At 44.1% G+C, this 23,762-nt stretch overlaps 1 protein-coding gene across 1 annotated transcript in view; it reads left to right on the top strand.

The window, feature by feature from the left end:
* Positions 1–23,762, top strand: part of LARGE1 (LARGE xylosyl- and glucuronyltransferase 1) — a 585,040-nt gene that overhangs the window by 500,532 nt on the left and 60,746 nt on the right. Inside the window, exon 10 of the mRNA XM_004269399.4 lies at positions 21,846–22,001. Coding sequence (XP_004269447.1) covers positions 21,846–22,001 — 156 coding nt within the window. The remainder of the gene's footprint in view (positions 1–21,845; positions 22,002–23,762) is intronic.

Below are 23,762 nucleotides of genomic sequence, written 5' to 3'. Positions count from 1 at the left end.
TATAAATGTAGATAGCTGTATAATTATTGTGCAAACAAGGGAATGCTACCGTGGGTTGCACTGGGATAATAGGCCTAAATCAAAATCAGGCAACCCATACGTATAGCCATTCTGTTGAAATGCTATGTGTGGGAACTTGGGCCCCAACACGAAAAAACACAATTAGAAGACCCTGGCATAAAGTCAGGATCCATGAAGAGTGATATCCTCGGTAGGTAAACAGTTTAAAAACCCATAGTATAGGAGGAAACAACAGAGATTGTTGCCTGTTTCATTCTTTGCTTTTGGTGGAATAAGGGAGAAATGTTTCCCCTGAGAACTCCTGATTTCAAGCCTGTGCTCATATTATTTGGGGAGCTAAAATTATATGTGTAGGGCAGAAATACAAAGAAAAAAATGAAAAATTTCCAGATCCCTGGGAGAAACAAACAGAAATCTGATCTTGAAGAATACTCTCAAAAACAAGACTTCAGAATCCTTTAGGTGGAGTTTCTAGAAAAATGAGTTCTCAGTCAGTTATCACTGAACACACAAGGAAGTAAGCTACCATGAGAGAGGGCAGAAACTGACCATAGAATTAAACTTCAGAGACTACAAGTATTAGACTCATCAGGCATGAAACATAATATAAGCATTTGTATTGTATAAAAAATAAAAAAAGAATATTGAAAGTAGGTTAGAGGAACAAGAGATTCTCAAAGATGAATAGGCCTATTTAGATCAACTAGGACTTGTAGGAGTGAAAAATATAATTATTGAAATTATAAATTAAATAAATGTGTTCAGCAGTAGATTAGACCCAGCTGAAGAGAGACTTAGTGAACAGGAAGAAATATCTAAGGAAATTACCCAAAACACGCACACTGAAAAAAAAAGAGGTAGAATAATAAAGGGAAGTTAAGGTATTGGGATATGTCTAATTAGATTATCAGAAGGAGATAAAGAGAAAATTGGAAGTGAGGCATCATTGGATGGGGGTGGTGAATGGGAATTTTTCAGAACTGTTAAAAGGTATCCATAGATACAAGAAGGATTGTGTTTACCAAGCAGTGTAAAGAGAAAGCCATATTTAGACTTACAGTAGTGAAATTGCAGCACCCTAAAGAAAGCTGATTTTAAAAATAGCCAAAGAGAAAAGACAGATTCTCTACAAAGAAATTCCACATGTGTGATGAGAGTTCCAATGGCAGAAGCCAGAAAAGAGTAGAAAGAATATCTTCAGTGTTCTGAGAGACAATAACAACACACTGTGTACCTAGCAAAACAGTCTTTCAAACATGAGAGAGGAATATCGAATTGAGTAAAAACAAAGAGAATTTACCACCAAAATACTTATGCAAAGAAACATCCAAAGGAAAATGTACTTTGGAATCCTTTGGAAAATGATTTCAGATTCAAAAAGGAATGTTGAACAAACAAATTAGAAATGTATTGAAACTCTGAACAGTTTCTACATGATAGCAATAGTAGTAATAATAATGTAATTTGTTTGTTTAAAAACATTATACCTAAATTATCAGGCAGTGACATCATGTAAGTCAGGAGGGAAGTGATGAGAATTAAAGTACTCCTTGAGGTCATTGCTTTGTTGACGAGGGGGATGAGATATTAAATTTAGCTGCTAAGCTAGGTATGCACGCTAACATTTCAAGGTTAAGCTCTAAAAGAACTGGAAAAAATGGGTGGGATAGAATGGAATAAGAAAAACCAAGATAACCAACCAAGATACCTCAGTCGTTTAAAAGAAGAATTAGATGCAAGAAAAGAAAAATAAATAAGAGCACAGAAAAAGTAGGGGGAAATAGAGAACAGGAAATCAAAATGATATAAATAAGTCCAGCTATATCAGTAATCAAATAAACTAATTTTGCCAGTGAGAAGATAGGTTGTCAGATTGACTAGGAAGCAATATTCAACATATGCTATTGATAAGAGACATGCCTGATACAAAACTACCCAGAAAGGTTGACAGTAAAATTATGGGAAAAGAATATCAGGCAGATATCATCCCAGATAAAACTGGGTGACTATCTTGATATCAGACAAAGCATTGGTAGGTACAGAGATGGTCACGACTTAAAAACAAAAAGTTCACCAAGAAGATACAAATGCAGATTCATTTACTCAATCTCTTAATGTTTTTGAGCCCAGTGATTCTTCCGAGTTCTAGGAATACAACAAAGATTAAAGCAAACAAAAGCCTCTCACATGTGGAACTTTCTCTCTAGGAGATAAAGCAGAGTTATAGGAGATAATAAGAGAATACTGTGAACAATATTATGTCAATAAATTTGAAAACTGTGAAAGGAACATATTCCTATAAATGTATAGTTTATCAAAACTGACTTAAAAAAATATAAAGTCTGGATTATTTTCTAGTCATTAAACTTTCTTACAAAGAAAATAGTACCCCTAGATAGATAGTGAGAAGAAGATGTTCTACCAGTTTTTTTTTTAATCAAAAGGTATTTCCAGTTTTTAGTCAACTTTTCCAAGGAATAGGAAAAGAGGAACACTTTTTAACTCATTCAGTGAGGCCAGGATATCCTTGATACCAAAACCAGACAAGGAGATTACAAGAAAGGAAAATTAGAGGCCTATCTCATTCAGGAATACTGATGTAAAAATCTTAAGCAAAATATTAGCGGACTGAATCCAGCCATGTATAAAATAGATCATACATCATGGCCAAGTTGGGTTTATTCCAGGAAATACAAGAGTGATCTAACATTGAAAAAAATCCACAAGTGTCATTTAGCACGTTAATAGATTAAAGGAGAAATACCATCTGATTATCTAAATAGATGCAGGAAAATTATTTGATAAAATTAAATATTCATTTGTGACAAAACCTCTTATGAACAGAATCTACTGAAAACCTACAGCAAACTTTTGCCGAGCATTTGCTTAGGGTTCTGCTAAATAATTAAAAGAAAACAGTAGGGTGCCCACGAACACCCACACACCTATGGAAATTTGATACACGACAAGGTGGCATTGCTGGCCATTGGAGAAAGGATGTAATTTTCTGTAAATGGTGTTGAGACGCCTGATTATGTATGATAATCAGGAAAAACTGAAAATGGGTCCCTGTCTCACACCGTATACAAAACTTACTCCGATGGATTAGAGACTTCAAAGTGAAAGGCCAAATTAAATGTTGATTTTTTAAAAATTAGGAAATTAGCCTATGACCTCAGAATAAGGAAAACACCAAAAGCATATATCATAAATGAAAGGGTCAGTGAATTCAACCACGTTGAAATTAATAACTCCATCAAAGTGGCATCAAAAAGAGAAAAGAAAAAAAAGTTTCAACATATACAACTAAGGACTAGTAAACAAAGTATACAAAAAATTTGAAGAGAAATGTGTAAAATATGAATTCATTTCACAGAATTGCAAAGAAAATGGCCAATAAACACTTGAAAAGATGTACAACCTCTTTGTTAATCAGGGAAGTGAAAATTAAGACCACAAATAATTGAAAAAGTGGTACTAATGAAGTCTCATTAACAGTAGGAACTCTCCTGTAGTGTTGATGGGAGTGTAAATGTATACAACCAAATTGGGAAAACACTTTGGCACCATATTGTAAACTTGAAGTAACACCTATTTTACAGTCTAGGGCTTGGATGTAATTGGTCAAAAATTGAGACGTGGATGACTTCCTGCAGAAAGCACTCCACCAGCTACCAGTGGGCAAATGGTGACAGATTGACGTCAGGCCATGTGTCCTCATAACAAATGACATTGTTTGACTAGGCAGTGGCACAGTAGACTTAAAAGCTCAAGTCTTTTTTTTTTTTTTTTTTTTTTTTGCAGTACGCGGGCCTCTCACTGTTGTGGCCTCTCCTGTTGCGGAGCACAGGCTCCGGACGCACAGGCTCAGCGGCCATGGCTTACGGGCCCAGCCGCTCCGCGACATGTGGGATCTTCCCGGACCAGGGCACGAACCCGTGTCCCCTGCATCAGCAGGCGGACTCTCAACCACTGCGCCACCAGGGAAGCCCTCAAGTCTTATTTTCATATCAAAAAGAAAAACAATAAACTTCCACAAAAATCAGTGCAACTAAAATCCTTGGCAGGCCTTATTGAAAAAGGAAGGAAATTCTGACAGCTTACAACGTGGATGACCTTTGAAGACATGCTAAGTGAAATACTCCAAACACAAAAGGACAAATATTGTATGAGTCCACTTATATGAGATAACTAAAATACTCAAATTCATAGACACAGGAAGTAGACTAAAGGTTACTAGGAGCTGGGGTGAGGGGAGAATATGGAGTTATGTGTACAGAGTTTGAGTATGGGATGATGAAAAAGTTCTGGAGATGGATAGCAGTGATGGTTGTACGACAATGTGAATGTACTTAAGGGCGCTGAACTGTACACTTAAAAATGGTTGAAATGGTAAATTGTATGTATATTTTACCACAATAAAAAAGAATCTGGGGCTTCCCTGGTGGCGCAGTGGTTGAGAATCTGCCTGTCAGTGCAGGGGACACGCGTTTGAACCCTGGTCCAGGTAGATCCCACATGCCACGGAGCAGCTAAGCCTGTGCGCCACAACTACTGAGCTTGCGCTCTAGAGCCCGTGAGCCACAACTACTGAAGCCCGCACGCCTAGAGCCTGTACTTCTCAACAAGAGAAGCCACCACCATGAAAAGCCTGCACACTGCAACAAAGAGTAGCCCCCGCTCTCCACAACCAGAGAAAGCCCGCACACAGCAACGAAGACCCAACACAGCCAAAATTAAATACAAATAAATTAAATTAAAAAGAAAAATCTGGGGGTGGAGGGACCTTGGCGAGTGTCCTATGAAGTTGATTGTTTTTAGGAGGATTAGTATGAGTTTCATTAAAGAAACCAGTCATAAGCCAGTATATTTGGCATGATTTCTGAGCACCTGTAAATTGGCAGCCACAAAAAGGAAAAGAAGAAGCTTCGTAAATTAGAGGAGACTCTTCATTTGCAAACTTTCAACTTCTATGTTTTGTAGATGCCAACAAAGCTTGGTCTCCAAGTGTATGTCCCATCTGCCCACCACGTACATACCAATGTGTTCATGCTGCCGTATTTATTGAGTGATTACTATATGCCAGGTACTGTTACAGGTCCTAGTGATGCCACAGGAAACTAAACAGACAAAGCCATTGGTCACGTAGAGTTTAGGTGCTGGTGTAGCAGATGGCTGTGCCTCTTGGGCATTGCTTAGTGTTGCTTAATTATTGTCACTTTGAACCTATCAAACGAAATAATTTGTGAACCCCCTTTGGCAGCCTCTTCTATATGTGAATAGAGGAGTTTCCATCAAATGACAAAACCATGAAGATAGATTTAAACCAAGTTTAATCCATATCTTCTTAGATAAACCTAAAAAAGAAGTCATTTTACCACTGATAGCTTATCTAACAAAATCTGACACAGAACCCTAAAATACAGGCAATATATGAAAGGGGAGCTGCCCTGGAGGTGAGGAGAGGCTTAGGGGATGAGGGAGAGAGACTGGAAGGCCTGAGCACCACCCTCTGGGTCATATCAGGGTCTGGACATTGATGAAGAGCTGGTCGAAGCTCTTCTGTAGGTCCCTCCAGGCCAACCTGGGCCTCAGATTCCAGGGAAAGGTGTATCTTTGTTGTTTTCTTTCTTCTTAATTTTCTTTCTTCTCTTCCTCCCCCACTTTTTTTCATTGTGTTCAACATCTATGAAGGAACCTCCTGTTTGCTAGTTATTATGTCCCTCCCTGGGGAGTATCCAGGGTACCCTGAGCTCTGCTCTCCATCAACTCACACTCTGTTGCCCCAAAGGGTAGCCAATCTAAGAAGCTCACCTGTGGGATCCACAGGGACCTGTGCTGGGTCAGCTGATAGAAAACGTCAATTTAAGCAAGACTTACAAAACTCTATTAACCTTGACTGTCCTTTGGGGCAAATCCAGGGCCAGGTTTTTTTGTGGCCGATTGTGCTGTAAGGTCACTTAAGTGACCCTCCATCTGTGTCCTCTATGGTTCTCGGGGTCCTTTCAAGTTGAGCAGGAACTTAAGGACTGCCATAAGGCAAGTGAAGGGCAGTCCTGGACTTTTGCATTTCCCTCACCCTTATATAGTCATCTCACCCATGCCCAGTCTGACAGCCAATTTTTTTTTTTTTTTTTTTTTTAGGAACTTCTTTTTATCGAGTTGTTCCAGAACGTTTATCTTGCCTTTCGTGGAAATAGCAACTCTCACCTAATTCAAAGAATGTTTAATTTCCTTTCCAATTACATTTGAAGTGGCATAAAAACACATTTGGTAACAAACACAGCTCCCTCCTGATAACATAGGGCTCAGGTGTAGCTGCACGCAGCCTCCCACTTTGTGCCAGAGAGGAGTTTACCAGCCTTGGCATCTAGCCTGCCCTGGGTGTCAGCTGACAACTTTGTGCTGAGTGTAGGTTAAGAGAACATCTAAGGGGAGGAGTGGTTTCACTGAGGAGGCAGAAGAAGTATCTAGGCTTTTGGAGCCAAGCAATCCTGTAAATTCTGACAGTTCTACCTCTTACCAGCTGAAGGACTTGAGTAACTCACTTAACCTCTCAGGCTCAGTTACAAAATCCTTGATAAAATGGAGGCCATTATTCTTGGCCCGGTTCTCAGCCAGGCCCCTTGAGTGCTCCATAGAAATGCACTTGACCTTACCTCAGTCTTTTATGTTTCAAAGACCTCCATTTTTTTCTCTTCAGTCCTAAACCTTGATGACTCAGGCTTCCCTGGCTGAGTCTTAAATTAAAAGAGAAGGACCCAAAGGAGCGGCTTTTTATTCCTTCACCAGGAGCGCAGACTCAAGAGACCAGCAAAGAAGCTGTGTGCTGGCCTAGAGCCAGGAGATTGCGCGGGATTCCAGGAAATCGTGTCTAGCCCTTGAGTCTTTAGTAGACCGTCTGTTAGAGAAGGAAGCCCTGGTCAGAAACAGTGGGTGATGGCCAGGAAGTGGCAAGCAGTGGGTCCAGTCCTCAGGTCTGTGAGAGTTACTGGAGCCCAGGGCTGAGTAAGCCCATGGTTCCTGCCCTTGGGAAGGTCACAGACTATTTAGAATTAACCAGTAAGGAAACAGAAAATCCCAGTGCAGCCTGCTAAGTGCTGTGAAGCAGGGAAGTAAAGGGGGCTGAGGGCGGCTGCAGGAGCCCTGTCTAGTTGGGAGCGTGACGCAGCCTGTATCTCGGAGGGATCTCTATAGGAGGTCTGAGCTGAATCTTGATATCCAGATTCTGCTGCTTCCTCATCTTCTGCCCTCACATCCACCCAGGCTGGCCCTCTCCACAGTCCTCCCTCCGTCCCTCCCCTACTTAGAGCCCTGGAGAATGGGGAGTGGAAACTCACATGCAAGTTAGAAAGAGTAAACCGGATGCTGGGTAGGCAAGCAACAGGGACCACGCCATTGCTAGAGAAACAGCTGCCCAGAATGTACTGATCCCTTTCTGGGATTGACAGGAAACACATCTCATCCTTTGGGGTCCTGGTCCTGTGACCAGGACCCCAAAGGATGAAATGGCATATTCCAGATCAGTTGGGTGGGAATGGTGTTCCAAGTATGGTGTCACTTAATCTTGACAAAAGTCTCACAGGGTGAATATTGTTCAGTCTGTTTTATAAATCAGAAAATTAAGAATCGTACAGATTAGTCACTTACTTGCCCCAAATCCCACAGCTCAATACGACAGAGCTGAGATTCAAACTCGTGTCTGTCTTACTCTCAGTCCAAGGTTCTTTCTTCTGACTTGGGGCTGAGTTCCCACCTGAATGTATTTTCCCAGGAAAGTATTTTACGTGAGATAATGATTCTATAGGATTAATCTGTGTGAGCCCTCTTTCAATTAAGTGCGTTTTTGAGGGCTAACTCCAGAACAGAGACCCCGAATATAACGTTCTCTCCTTGAAAGAACATGTGAATTTGAAGCAGCAGGCGCAGAGCCTGAATTTTTGAATTGGGAGCTGCGTGCACTTAAAAGAAGAACCCTAAAGGAGAGGAGGAAAACCAAGAGAAAACCTGCCATCCATATGGGGAAATGATGTGTGTTCCAGAGGCAATCTGTAGCATTTGCATAAAAGGAGTAGCACATAACTCAAGTTTTAAAACATTTTATAATACTTAGAGAGGTGTCAGATTTCACATCTTTTGAGGAAGACGGGGTGGGGGGGCCACCGTGTATTAGCGTATTGAGCTTGCCATAGCTAAGCTGGCTGCAGTGAAAAATGAGGCAGGGGAAGGCAGAGAGAGGGTACTAAGTGATGAATGCTAAGGTTGATTTTGGAGGATTAGGATGGATTGAGGAAGGAAAAACAGTTGCTCTGGGGAAGAAGATCTAAAGTTTAGAATTACCGCCTTCCAGCCAGACCTCTCTTAACTTCAGGCCAGTGGCTGTTTGATTTCCTTGCATGACCCAGGTCCGAGGACTGGAAGTGTTTTCTTGTCTCTGTGCACTGCTGCGGCTGGTAAACCCGAGGAGTTCTGGGATTAAATTTGAGGCAGCTGGCCCCTGTCCAAGTAGTCTGTCTTTTGGCACCATCGCTCTAGGGCTCGTACCTGGGAATCGCCCATTCACCCAGCAAACTGCAGAGTACCCACTGGGGGCTAGGCTGCAGGGCTGTCGCTGGGCTACTTACCCTTTCTTGACCTTGTCGTCATCTGAGAAAGTGGGGCAGTAATCACTCTATAGAGGAGATGTAGAGATGAAAAGGGGTGATATATTAGTACGGGGTTATGAGACATGTAGTAAGCCTAGTATTCTTTTTTGTTTGTGTGTTTTTTTTTAATTGAAGTATAGTTGATTTACAGTTTTGTGTTAGTTTCAGGTATACAGCAAAACTGAATATATATATATATTCTTTTTCAGATTCTTTTCCATTATAGGTTATTACAAGATACTGAGTATAAATAGTTCCCTGTGCTGTACAGTAGGTCCTTGTTGTTTATCTGTTTTATATACAGTAGTATGTATCTGTTATGCCTAGTATTCTTACTATTTTTTTATATCTTTATTGGAGTATAATTGCTTTACAATGGTGTGTTAGTTTCTGCTTTATAACGAAGTGAATCAGCTGTAGGTATACATATATCCCCATATCCCCTTCCTCTTGCATCTCCCTCCCTCCCTATCCCACCCCTCTAGGTGGTCACAAAGCACCGAGCTGATCTCCCTGTGCTATGCAGCTGCTTCCCACTAGCTATCTATTTTACATTTGGTAGTGTATATATGTCCACGCCACTCTCTCACTTCGTCCCAGCTTCCCCTTCCCCCTCCCTGTGTCCTTAAGTCCATTCTCTACGTCTGCGTCTTTATTCCTGCCCTGCCACGAGGTTCATCAGTACCGTTTCTTTAGATTCCATATATGTGTGTTAGCACGTGGTATTTGTTTTTCTCTTTCTGACTTACTTCATTCTGTATAACGGACTCTGGACCCATCCACCTCATTACAAATAACTCAATTTCATTCCTTTTCATGGCTGAGTAATATTCCATTGTATATATGTGCCACATCTTCTTTATCCATTTATCTGTCAGTGGGCATTTAGGTTGCTTCCATGTCCTGGCTATTGTAAATAGTGCTGCAGTGAACATTGGGGTCCATGACTCTTTTTGAATTCTTATTATTAATAATCTGTCAGTATTGTTCCCACTCTCTTGGGGTAATTTTCACTCAGCTAGTTTACAGGCAAAACCTGTAAACAAGGGATCTTCTTGCTCATCCATTCCAGTGCTCACATTTCACAGACCGGAAACAGGAACCCACAGAGGGGAAACAACTTGCCCAGGGTTAAGCACTGGTGTGTGTCTCGTCATCTTGTGCCCTGATACTGTGCTGGAGAACGACCCACTCAGTGGAGGGGACTTTGGGTGCTTTAAGCTTTAGTCTTTTGTCTTTGCCTCAACACTCACCCATTCTTGGCTTATGTGGTAGTTTTTAGAACTGAACTCCTTTGGTTGTTATTGATTTAAGTTTTCCGTCACTGGCTTGGTTACGCATAGCTGATGAAGTTCAGATGCATTTATTCCTGGAAACATCAACAGGATCCCTAGAAGCAAGGTCATGGCTCTGGAGAATTCGCCCTTCGATAATAGCACTTGGTGGGGTACATATCTAAACAGTTCTAAGAACTGTTAGTGAGATTTCTTTCAAACAGAGGAGAGCTGGGGAGGGGTGGGGAGAGAGGAGTTCCGTGTACCATATACTGTACCAGATACCCTATTATGATATCCTGCAGCAAGGAAATCTGATCGATTTTATTGATTCCCCAGCATCTCCCCCACGTATTCTATGTCAACACCCAGAACCATGACCATGGAATGCCCTGTGGAACAGGTTCTTTAGAAGCGCACTCTAAGAAACATTTCCCTGGATAATCTGGGCTCTATTAAGAAGGAAAAGGATTCTGAGAGAGGGGACCATCAACTAAGCGGTATTTGGTAATTATGGACATCAAACCACTGAAGTTTCTAGGAATGTGGAAATGAGGGATTTGATACGGAACATTTTTGCCTAAAAATCCCTATAATGAGGAAAACAATTTCAAATATTTATTTCTAAAAGTTCCATCTATATTACAGGTTCTTTGTAAAAGTAGTTACTTTTCCATTCATCACGTTTACATTGAAGGGTCAGATTCAGGTGTGTGTGTTTTTTCCCAAAAGCATCAGATAGCATACCACCGACAACCATTTTTTCATAAAAACAGAAATGCATAAATCGTCTTTACGTATGCCATTTATTATAAGTCCTTTGCCATGAGTTAACCAGCTAAGCTCTATGTTGGACAGAAGATTTTCATTGTCATTCCTCATGTCTTTAGAAAGTGTTGTAAAAATTCTATATTTTCAGTCTCGTCTTTATAAAGTTAACCAAATCAACGACATCTAATAGTACTAATGCACACTGGCTTCCAGTGTTTTGTTGCAAACTTGCCTATCAGTGATACAGTAAAGGAATTCAGTGTGGGGCACTCCCTCTGTAACTTTTCTTGGTATCCTTTCGTTATTCCAGCTAAAGCAGCTGTACCTTCAGTCATTCCACATATGCACGCTCCATAAAGCATTACCATCGTTAAAGTAGGAATTCACTGCTCAGAATATCACTTCCCCAGGACATCTTTCCTTTACTGCTCACTGAAAAGTCGTTCTTTGTGTATTTCATTTTCTAAACAGAGTCTTGCAAATAGCATAAGATGACGCGTGTCAGAATCCTCTGTACTTGGATTTAACTCTATAGCAAATCACCCATGTAATTTGGTTTAATCCTAGTTTCTCCAGGCTTTCATCATTTGTTTTCTAGGACTCTTCCTATGATATTTGCTGACCCAGGAATTTACTTCATTTGTTACCAGATTGTCTTCTGTGTGTTTTTCCAGCCATTTTTGCCAAGGCAAGGAAACACAAGTGTTTTCCTTATTGGATTTTATTAGCTTTCATTTTGATGTATGAAATCTCCAAAGAGACTGCAGAACTCTTTTCATGGGGTTTAGTGAAACATTGTAAATTCCAAGACTGACTCTCACAAGACTTTAAACGTCATCCAAAATTCATGGAGGCTCGTCTTTATATCCTGGATGCTTTGTTTTTAAATGTCTTGCTCATCACGCATGTCTGTACTCACATTAAGTAATATCTCGAGGCATAATACACACTTGGGGTGAAGTTCTTCCGTAACGATCATGGTTATAAATGGTTTTTGAAATGGTCTTGAGGATTTAATTTTTTTTCAACCAACTTCTTGTCAGATCTAATTAGATGGGCATTTCTCTACTTGGAGATGCAGCTAAGGAAGAGCATATATTGGGAGCAGAAGTGTCAGCTCAGCTGTTTTCTTGCTGGTCCCAAAAGCTTGTGTTACTAGTATTCTCAACCTCTCGTTCCTTTGTAGAACTGGTTTGTGTTTTTAATATACACTTTTATTTGGAAGAATTTTAGACTTGCAGGAAAATTGTAAACATAGTACGTAGAGTCCCATGTGCCCCATCCAGTTTCCCCTGATGTTAACGTCTTATGTAACAATGGTGAACTTGTCAAAACTGACACACCAACATTGCTGTATTGCTATTACTAAACGTCAGGCTTTAGCTGCATTTCACCAGTTTTTCCATTCACTTCCTGCTTCCTGAGTCTCCTTTGGTCTCTGACAGTGTCTCAGTCTGTCTTTGTTTTTTCATGACTGACCTTGACACTTCCAAGGCATGTACTGTGCCACCCATGTTACTACTAAGGCTGCTAACCACCTTTCTTTCGCTAAGGTGGTCTTTTCAGGCTTCTCCACTGTAAAGTTACTGTGTTTCCCTTTCCTTCTTCTTTTTTTGGAAGTGAGTCACTTATCTACCCCACACTGGAAGTGAGGAGATGAAGTTTCACTTCCCGGGAGGGGGTAGAATCCACGTACATCATTGGGGTTCTTCTCTAGGGAGATTTGTCTCTTTCCCCCAATTATATTTATTTCTTAAATCATGTATTCATAACCCCAGGGACTCACATGTATTTATTTTGTACTTTGGGTTAATAATAATAATAATGCAGGGCTCTTTTTAAATCCTTTGTTCATTTTATGAGTTATTTTAGTTAAAATTATTGTTATCATTAAATAATGTTAATAAATGCACTAAAATAGATGTAGTCTGATTGGTAGAACACTTAGCCGGGTTTATTCCTCAGTACGTTTCAGTATGCGCGGGCACTGACACAGTTAGATATGGGAGCTCAAATGACGTAAGACCTCACTCCCTCTCCTTCTCTCTCTGCCCCTCTGTCTTGCTTTCTTTCTGCCTCTGCTTTCTCTGTCATGGCAGGGTGACTTCTGGCAGCCTCCCCAGCCAGTATGTAGAGCTTCGTCGTTCAACAAATACATATTGCTCGCTTGCTGTGGACCAGGCACTGTTCCAAGCACGGGTTATAAGTGGAAAACCAGACAATGCAGGCCCTGCTCTCCCCAGCTTACATTCTAGTGCAGAATACAGATATCAAACAAGACAACAAATGATCAAACTGGTCATTTCAGGCAGGAAAACATGCTATGAAGAAATCAAAGCAAGGGAACATAAGAGTGACTAGCACACATGATCCCATACTGAAAAGAGAGCCCCTCTTTCCCTCCATGACTCTGCAGAGCAACTCTGTTGACCCTTCACGGGACTCATGCCCACGAACGGTCTGAAATGTCTCATTGGTCATCCTGAGTCACACGCCCTTGCTGTAGCAGGTCAGGCCTGACCGGTAGCCCTGTTAGAATCATCGGAAGAAGGCAGGGTCTTGATCTGTGAAGGAAGGGTGCAGAGCACATGGAAAAGCAACAGCGGGCCACTACAGAAGATGCCTGCTGGGATCCCGGAAGCCAGTTTGCCTTCTTGGAGTTTCCAAGCAGTGAATCACGGGGTGCCCACCCCCAGGGGCATTACTGACATTCCACCAAATTGGCTTCTCAACCAACCTTGGTAGAATCGTTCAGCTGAAGGGTCCCTGCCTGTCTCTAGAGGTGAAACCCACTTCCCTCTGTCCTCCTTGCCCTCAAATCAACAGAGACACTCCCTGGAGGACCCTGTGGGGACTCTGTGAAACTGAATAGAGTCTTAGTAATTAATACCTTAGAGAGGGAGCGCACTGGGCTGGTTACCATCCACAGGTCACATGACTGCAGAGAAGCCGCATTAGGCAACGCCATGGAGGATCCTTGTACTGAATGCGTCGCTTTCTCACTTCCTTGCTCTCAGAGGTCCATCGGAATTCTTCAGACAGGCGAGAATCCAGTTCAAATTGATTGCTACCCCCATTATATAGCAAAAGAACCAGAAACATTAAACGTGACGAACATGAGAGAACAGAGCAGGATCTTCTCAGATTCATGACCCTCCCAGCCCTGAGTATTATCAAAGATATCTATTTTTATGTTCTCATTTTTTTCCCTCTTTACAACGTCCAGCACCTCAGGCAGGGAAAAATAAGAAATGTTACGGGTGACAGAACAAGAAATGACAGGCTATAGGACAGGGCCTCGGACGCATGCACTGGCCTAAGTGTCTACGTTTTCCAGATGAGGGGACTAAATAATCGCTGAGTTTCATCTGTTTTCTTCCCCTTTCCTGGGTAATGTTTTTGTCTGGGAAGATTTTTTTTTTTTTCTGGGACTTGTAAAAAATCGAGGGACCACAGGAACCTTTGTAAAAGGAGGCAGAGAGTCACGGAACATCCGCGGCTTGAAGTCTTGAGTACCAAGGACACTGTTTTCATTTCATAGCCACTACCTGGTAATGGTCAGGAATGGGAAAGGAGAAGGGAGAGAGGTGGAATAGAGTCTTTAGCAGTTGGTGGAGGGAAGAAAAGAACTGGAGTGGATTCCGTGGCAGTCTGCAAACGTTGACCGGACCCGCCACTGTGCAGGCAGAGTTGGACAAACACAAGTCTTGCATTCAAGGAACCAACAGTCTAGGTTTAAATACAGACTGAGGGACAGCATCGCTTTAGAGAAGATCCCATGGGAACGGAGCACGTATGTTCCCAAGACGCGCACGTGCTGGGCACCGGTCTGTTCTGGGCTCCATGGTGGATGCCTTTACGTCTCTTGTCTCATTGATCCTCTGAAACAGGTATTATTATTGTTTCCTTTGAACAGATTGGAAAATAGAGGTTCAGATACATTAAGCTGTTTGGGTGACAGAGTTGGGAAGAAGCAAGGGTGACATCTGCCTCGCTCCCCTGCCTGTTAGCACTCTCCAATCTCTGCCCAGTGTGTTAAACCCACCTTAGTGCTTTCCCTTCTGAACAGCCCCCTCTTCGGGCCTCTCCTTGAGGTCCAGCAGGAGGAGCCTGGCCCCTGGCGTGGCATCTCCTCTGGGCTGTGTTGTCTGTGCCCATCCTGCCCTTCTGCCCCAGGCTGCCTCCACCTGCAATTCCTCCTTTAAGTCTTGTTTCTTATTCCTCTTTCCTTTCCTGTCTTCATCCAGCCTTCCTCATTGGTAAGGTGGATGACTCATGAAGTCTAAAACCAGATTTATTTTGTAATTTAATGAGCACGTGTGAAATGCCTTCATGCCCATCAACCCATCAGTCCTGGGCTTGACCACAAACTGCAAGGCAGTTGCTGTTATGTCCCTTTTATAGGTGAGGGACTGTCTCCACGATACTAGGCAGCTATGTGCAGACCACCTAGCGGATGAGAGCTGGAGCTGGGGCTGGGATCAGGTGCGTGTGCTTATCCTTTTGTAGCATATATCGTAATCCTGAAGAGGACAAGGAAAGGGACTTCTGAGACCATTGTCCTTCTCCCTGAAATACCAGACAAGGGAAGAACAGAGGGAGCTTAAATTCCTTCAAAAGAAAATGACAAGCTGTTTGGCCCTTAGATGAAGAAAAGAGGAATATGTTTCTCTATCTGAAAGCCCACATGAATAGGGCTTTTATAGCTGATTTGCTATAGACAGACAGAATGTGAGGATTATTGAGAATGTCATCATCATGATTTCCATTCTTGAACCAAAGGGCAGCTATTGAATACTAACTACCTGCCAGGCAGTATAACACTCAGGAAGAATAATAAGTCACGGTCCCTGCTGGCCCGGAAATTCATATTCCAGTGCTGCCAGGTGCAGGAATGTAAATAAATAATTACCAGAGCATGCGATGAGTTCTCTAATAGAGTTCAGTACGAGAGCCTGTGGCGTACTGAGGAAGGGCCCAGCAACTGCCTTAGGTGTTATATGAGGAATGCTTACAGTGAGAATCAGAAAACCCAATTTGTAGTGGCTTAAAATAAAATAGGGGGTTTGAATTTCTTTCCTAAGAGCCCTGGAGTAAGCAGCTGTAGAATTGGTTTGTAGATCAGCAGTGTGTTGACTTCACAGTCACAGGATGGCTGTCAGAGTGCCAGTCATCACATCTCTGTTCACAACAGGAAGGTGAGTGGGGTGGGAGGAAGGCAGCACCTTATCTGAACCTTGTGATTAAGAAATCAAATATATGCTTTGCCATGTGTCTTTTTGAGCAATCCTGTGTCACATGGCCACCCCTAGCTGCAAGGGAGTCTGGGAAATCAGAGAGAAGAATCATCACGAGTGCTTGGATCTGAAATGGATCATGAGCCACTCAAAGGGGCTAGGGACATGGCAACTACAAACAAAATGAATGTTCTTTTAGGAATGAAGAATGGAGTGGAGAGAAAGACTACTAGGAGGCAACCTTCTGGCATGAGTGGTCAGGGAAAGAGTTACAGAAGAGGTGCATTTGAGCTCAGCTGTGAAGGACAAGCAGGCATGAATATGGTAGAGAAGAAATAAAGATATTCTAAGGAGGGGGAAAAAGGCATATGCAAAAGCACTGAGTCATGGAAGACAGGTTCAAGAAATACCAGGAAGTTCTTTTAGCCTGGAGTTAGAGTTGGAATTGTAAGTGGGAACCAGTTTGCAGCAGGCTTCACTGCCAGTCTAAAGAAGATAGTTGTTATTCTATGAGCCAAGAAAGTCAGTGGAGGTCTTGAGACAGAGCCCCATTTTCCAAATACCCCTTATCTCAGTAACTGGGAACACATAAGCCCCGTGTTCTTACTCACGTGGCATTTGCACACAGGTTCTGATATCTTGGCACTTTGGCCAAGAAATCAGAATTATTTTTATGAGCCCTGTGGTTTCCAAGTACTTGAGAAGCCGGAGTATGGGCTAAACTCCTTCCATAGCCTTGTCCTTGTACTGAGTCTTGTTTCTGTCTTTGAAATGCTTTTTCCTGCGCCCTTGATAGGTGATAGTCTCTCGTTTCTCCTTTAATCACATTGACTTTTGCTCTCTTCCCGGATGATGTTTAAGTTTCCTGGACAGTAATCAATTTTCATCAATTTCTCAGGCTCATTGCAGGCTGACTGCAAGTCTGTACACATACTCAGCCTTTACAGACATTTCAGCTCCAATCAGATCACACTCCTGGGACCCCTGATGCCTGGTAGCTTCTGCAGCCCACCTGCCATGCAAGCTGGATGCCTCCTTCTCTACTTCCTCCCAAGCTGGAGGTTCAGCCCATGTATACGAGAAGTCCTAAATCACCCCAGCAGCCTTCGTGTCCCCGGGATGGTGCCGTGCCTATGTTTGGGAGGGAAGAGTAGGTTTCACTTCTGATCCTGTAATCTTCTGAGAATCTCATGTTCATTGCTGTAAACAGTTGATGATTACAGACATGGGAGAAATAGGAGAGAGAGAGATTCCTCATGTCTCTACCTCTTTGGGTTTGAATCCTGACTCTCCCACTTTCTAGCTGTGTAACCTGGGGCAATTGGCTGAACTTTCCTTACCTGTAAGATGGGATAATGAGAATATACCTGTAGTATTCAGTAAAGTACAAATGAGCCATGACGAATGAAATGTCTAGAGCAGTGCTTGGCACATAGCAGACATCCAATATATGTTAGCTGCTAATATGAACAATAATAATGATTACTGTGCTGATGTGTCCCAGCAAGTGGAATAAGTTATGATCGGTTTTCACAAGCGTCATAGACTCGCATGTACTTACCAGCTTCTTGCAAAAACGTATTTTGGGCCCATTCCCAGGGTCACTTTGTCTTGTGTGTGTAAGCTTGTCAATGTGTGTCACCTACACCACCAGCTTGCTGGCCCTGAGCCAGCGATGATGGGTGATTCTGTCCCTCAAGGGACCAGGAAATGACATTTCTCAGTAGTCAGACATGAGCTGATGAGAATTATCAGCAATACTCATCCTGAGTTGGAGTTTCAGAGGCAGGTGCCTTGTTTAGTGGGAGGAGTGGTGGCCTGGGGGACAGAGCTGGGCACCACTTCTCCCTCTGCTGTGAGTCTGGGCAAGTGACTTTCTCCCTCTGGACCTTGGTTTCTCTATACTTGAAGTAGCCCAGCCCAGAAACGATCACCAACAACTTCTCTTTACCATCTCTTTGAAAGCACGAGTCATACTTGTAATTGAAAATGGACAGTTACGTAATGTCTGCCTCTTCCCCTCAGTTGTAGGTTCCAGAAAGAGAATCTTGATCTTTTGTGTCCATCTCTGCAATCACAGCCCCTATCAGTGCCTGGCACAGAGTCGGTGCTCATTCTAGTATTGAATGAATGAATGATGTGGCAGAAAGAAAAAGATTTGGGAGTAAGACAGGCCTGATTTTGTATTAGGATTGGCTACTTACTAGCTGAGAGACGCTCAGGATTATTGTCTATAAAATAGGGATGATAACAGAAACAACGTTACCAGGTTGTTTTGAGGATGGAATGTGAAACCACACATACACATACACACACACAACAACAGTAACAGCCCTGGCCTACGTCTAGCATATAATGGGTATTAGGTAAACAATAGATATTACTTATTTCTCTGGAGCCTAGCACAGGGGAATGGAGTATTCTCTGTTGTGATGATTAAAAACCTAGGTGGAAAGGTAAATCTGAATATACATTAATAGACTTTGAATGGGCTCACCTATTACAGGGCAGCTAGGTTCACAGGGTTTTTTAAAACCCCCTTGGCCTACCAGCGACCCACCATCTTCTCCCCCTACCTTCCTTTAACCTTTGCCGCTTGTTATATAACCTCAGTATTTACCTGTAGATGATACACAAACCCAGATCCCTGGGCAGACACAGAACAGGATGAGACACGATGGGATGAGAGGTGACCTGGAGTGGGAGGGCGGGGAGTACCCGGAGACCTGCATCCTCGTCCCAGCCCGGGCTTGGTCCAAACTCACCACGTGATCTTGGGCAAGCCACCTCTCCTCTGCAGGCCTCCCTCTCCGCACCTGTAAAGTGCTCAGCCATTGACATGGAACACGATAGCAGTCAGGAACCTGGGGGTTTAGGTTCAGAGCTGGGTTCGTGTCTCAGCTCTGCAGCTTACCAGCTGTGAAATACAGGCAAGTCAAGTACCATCTTTGTAAAATGTACAGTGGGATTCAAATGGGCTCATTTGGAGCATTTAATGACACAGTGTCTCCAAAGTGCCTGGTAGATTCGTGAATGATAAGTGACGATTTGTTTGTCTGGGGACTCATAGGCCAGCCCTGATTTCCCCTTAGTTAAAGTTGTTCCCTGTTGAAGAAGCCCAGGTTTCCTGAGTCAGATGCACATCCGTCAGCCTTCCTGCTGGCTTCAGCACTTGGCAAGGACCAGAATCTTTCACAGCAAAGACGTGATCCCCACTGGGTATGAGTGTCACCAGCTCACATGCAATTATTTTAATGCCTGGCCCGGGACCTTCTCCTGCCCGGGTTGGGTGTATTCTCAAGGGAGTCTTCCCTCTCCTTCCCTCTCACACCCTTCAGAGGGCACAGGAGGAGAATCGCACATTGTATACTCATCCTTCCCTGAAATGCAAACACTGCCAAGTGGCCTCGTTCCAAGGAGGGTCTGCTGTCCCTTTCTGCCCTCTCCTGAGTGCGAGATGCCTGCTTCCCTCCTCACAGCTGCAGTGGACCTCCTGCTGGCGGGAGGGAAAGGAGGGCAGAGCACTCGTGGTGCAGATTGGTCCCATCTTTGAGGGGGAAGGGAACCCACATATATGGAGCCACTGTGACATGCAGGCACTGTGCCAGGCATTTGTGTAACCCTCTTATAACCACTTTGTGAAGTTGGGGTTACTGATCCCCTCCTTGCACGTGAGGAAATTGGGGCCCCAGGAAATGCAACGAGATGCCCAAGGACACACACAGCTAGTGAAGAGGATGGCTGGGATTCAGACCTAGGCTGCTTTGACAGCCCCGGTTCTTGCTCTGTTGTTACACCTTTGCTGATTAGGGGAGAGCCGTGATGTGGTTTGGACCAAATAGGTTTCCTGTTATTCGCTGTACCTTGAGAGAGGGGCTTGGTCTTACAAAGCAGTGTTTCCCCAGCTCAGATGGTCAGATAGGCTGTCCGTCCCGCCATGGGAGGAGAGAGTGAGGGCCGTGGGGGGCCAGTGGGGGAAGAGGAGAGCTCTGTTGTCACTTCTGTAATGTGATGCAGCGTGAAAAAAATAGTCTTTAGAACGTGGCTTCTCCCGTTCTCCACAGAGTAAAGAACTTTGGAATCAGATTTCTTCAGATTTATGTTTGAATCCCAGCTCCAACATTTACCAGCTTTGTGGCCCTGAGCAAGTTACATCTCCACAGTTTCTTCATCCTTTTTATTTTAATTTTTTGATTTTTTAAAATTTATGTGTGTACGTATTTATTTATTTATTTTTGGCCACGCCCTGTGGCATGCGGGATCTTTGTTCCCTGACCAGAGATCGAACCCGCACCTCCTGCATTGGAAGCACATAGTCTTAACCACTGGACCGCCAGGGAGAGTCCTCAGTTTCTTCATCTTTAAATTTGCATTCCTTGTTAGGGTCATTGTGAGGGTTAAAGGAAGACAGTGGATGTGAAACACTGTGGAGCAACATAGGGTTCCACTCAGAAATGACTCCCCAGCCCCGGGGGTGAGCCACGCCCCCAGGCTTCACAGCTGACTCGTAACTAGTGTCCCCGGTCCCCCTTTGGGCCCTCTCACCCTGCCACTCGCATCTTCTCCATTACAATCAGAGTAATCTTCCCAAAACCCAGAGTTAGTCATTCCCTGCCGCCCTTAAAAATCTCCAGTGATGCAGTCTGAGTTCAGAACATGGTCCCACAGGGCCAGGATCTCCCCTGTCACCTCTGCAGCCACATCTGCCCCCCTCCCCCCCACCCAGGCCCTGTCTCCCCTGGAAACTCCTGCTGGGCCTTCGAGCCCCAGCACAGGTACCTCCTTCTGAGAGATGCTTCTCGGAGCATTCTGGAGCTGCCATGTCTTCTTGATCCTCCCTCCACGATTGCCGCCTGTTACCTGTTTGGGGACATGGCTCCCCAGCAGACTGTGAGCAAGCCAGGGGCAGGCACTGCCCGCAGGGGCCTCTGACCATCTCCCAACTCCATATACTGTAGGCACTTAATAGTTGCAGCCAGCATGTACTGAGCGCATGTCCTTACGACTTATGTGCTTTACTTGTATTAATGAGTTGCTTTTTCACGGCAGCTCTGGGAGACAGGGCATCCGTCAGTCCTGGCTGGAGGCAAAAACCATACCAGTTATTTGAACAGAGAATTTAATCTTTAAAAATGATAACTAGACGTAAAGTGTTCACTTGGTAACTGTAAAAGCGAAAATAGAAAATTGCAGGAAACAGTTCCCACCCCTGGAGCTGAAGGAACAGAGGGAAAAGGTAGGAGTTATTACAGCTCCGGGCCGGAAGCCACACTCTGGGGTCAGCAGGTAGCTCCAGAGGGAACGGTACCGGGCGGGGACAAAGGACCATGACGCTGCATCGGAGCTTTGAAAAACACTGCAAAGTGTGCTTAGCTGCTGCTGAAGGAGAGAAGTACCAGCGCTGGCATGGAGAAAGGGGCAGGGACAGGAACACAGGAAGGGGCAAGTTCCTTCTTCCCCTCCAGACCCTGTCTCCCTCTCACTGCCCCCGTTGGCGGTGCTGAACAGGCAGACACAGCAGAAGCAGGGTTGGCAGAGTCCTGGCTTCAGCATCACAAAGCAGATTTGGAGCCACGAGATGAAAGCTCAGAGACTGGCCTTGGCAGGAGCTGTTACTATTCCATGTCACAGATGAGGAAACTGAGGCACAGAGAGATTAAGTAATCTGCCTCAGATTAAATCACTACCTAGAGCAGAACCAGGATTTGACCCCAGGCAGTCTGGCCTCGGCACCCTAGCTCTTAACCCCTGGGCCGCAAATGTTGAATGAATGAATGCATTTGAATGAATGAATGAATGAAGGGGCAGGCCCCCAGGTAGTACTCAGACCAGTGCCCAGCCATGCCTCCCACAAGCACAGGTCGTCCCGGCCTGACTGCCTCCTTGTCACCTGCCAGGTCATTCACTGGAACTCCCCCAAGAAGCTGCGGGTGAAGAACAAGCACGTGGAGTTTTTCCGCAACCTCTACCTGACCTTCCTGGAGTACGACGGGAATCTCCTGCGACGGGAGCTGTTCGGCTGCCCCAGCGAGGCTGACGTCAACAGTGAAAACGTGAGTGGTCCCAGGGCTCAGCCGCGCAGGCAGCAGTGGCTTCTCTGCAGGTCTGTCAAGGACCTCCGGCGCCAGCCCCCATGCCAGGCTCGGGGCAGGCCCAGGAGGAGCCAGGCACCATCCCCACCTCGGGGCCGTGGCCAGGGGGACAGGCACATCAGCAGATCACTTCTGTGCTCGTCCCTGTGGATGCAGAAGGGGGTATGCTCGCCCAGACTAGGTGAAGTCAGAAGGGAGCTGCCAAGCAGAGGAATCAGTGAGCAAAAACACCAGTGAAACAACAGACAAAGGGTCTCTCCACAGCCGGAAACTCTGAGGTCTTTGTGGACATGACACCCACCTGGGAGACCCAGGAATCAGGGTCAGTGACTGGGGTGACACAAAAGATTTTCACAAATGGTCACAGGCATAGCTGACATCTACTATATTGTCCAGTTTCTTCACTGTTTATAATTTTTTTCGTACATTGTATCTCATTTGATGCTCATAGAAACCCTCTTTTTTTTCGCCAATTAGAGTTGAAGACATTTAGGCACAGAGAGGTTAAGCAGGTTGCTCGTGGTCACACAGCATGTAGGAACAAAATTGAGACTGATTTGAAGTTCTGAGGAGCAGGATGTGGGGCAGCAGCTCACTGTAGTGGAAAAGGTAGGGCATGTGGGGTCAGGCTGACCTGGGTTTGGCTTCAATCCCTTCCGATTTCCACCTCTGTGACCTCAGGCAAGTTACTCAACCTCTCTGTGCTTCAGTTTCCTCAGCTGTCAAATAGAGATAAGAAAAAACGGTTATAGGGCCGTTCTGAGACTAAGTGAGAAACTGCATGTAACGCACCTAGCTCAGCATCTGCCATGTTAGATGCTTGACAAATATTTGCTCCCTGCCCTTTCCTTGACCCTTAGTATTAGACACAGAAGTAATTGGTCCATTCAGTCAGCAAACATTTACTGAAGGCCTTCTTATTCTGAGCACTGAGGATTCATAGGTAAATAAGGGCAGTGGTCCCTGCTCTCATGGTATGGATGTTCTAGTGGGGGAGACACAATTAATAACTAGAGGAACTATCTGGAAAAATTACCAGCCAGTGACAGGTGCTACATAGTGACATATGAAGTCAGGGAGGACTTCTCCGAGGAGGTGACATTTCATCTGAGACCCAAATTCAAGAAAGACACAGCCTTGGAAGAGCAAGGGATCAGGGAAATACAAATCAAAGCCACAATGAGATATCTTCCTATGCTTGTTAGGGTGACTCCTATCAAAAAAAAGCTAATAAGAGTTGGCAAGGATGCGGAGAAATTGGAACCTTGTACGCTGTTGGTGGAATGTAAAATGGTACAGCTGCTATGGAAAACAGTATGGAGGGGCCTCAAAAAATTAACAGTAGAACTGTCGTGTGATCCAGTGATTCCACTTCTGGGTATTCCGGGTCCTAAAGAATTGAAATCAGGATCACAAAGCAATATCTGCGTTTCCATGTTCACTGCAGCAGTATTCTTAATAGCCAAGCTATGGAAACAGCCTAAGTGTCCATCGACAGGTGAATGGGTATAGATAATGTAGTAAATATATATATATATATGTAGTAAATATACATAGTAAATATATATATGTGTGTGTGTGTGTGTGTGTGTGTGTGTGTGTATGAATATTATTCCACCTTAAAAAAGAAGGAGATCGTACCATTTGTGACAAGATTGATGGACCTGGAAGACATTGTGCTACGTAAAATAAGTCAGTCACAGAAGGACAAATATAGGCATG

This window comes from Orcinus orca, chromosome 11 (assembly GCF_937001465.1).
Source record: "Orcinus orca chromosome 11, mOrcOrc1.1, whole genome shotgun sequence".
Lineage (NCBI taxonomy): Eukaryota > Metazoa > Chordata > Mammalia > Artiodactyla > Delphinidae > Orcinus > Orcinus orca.
Note: the sequence above shows the minus strand (reverse complement) of the source record. Positions and strands in the feature narration are given on the sequence as shown.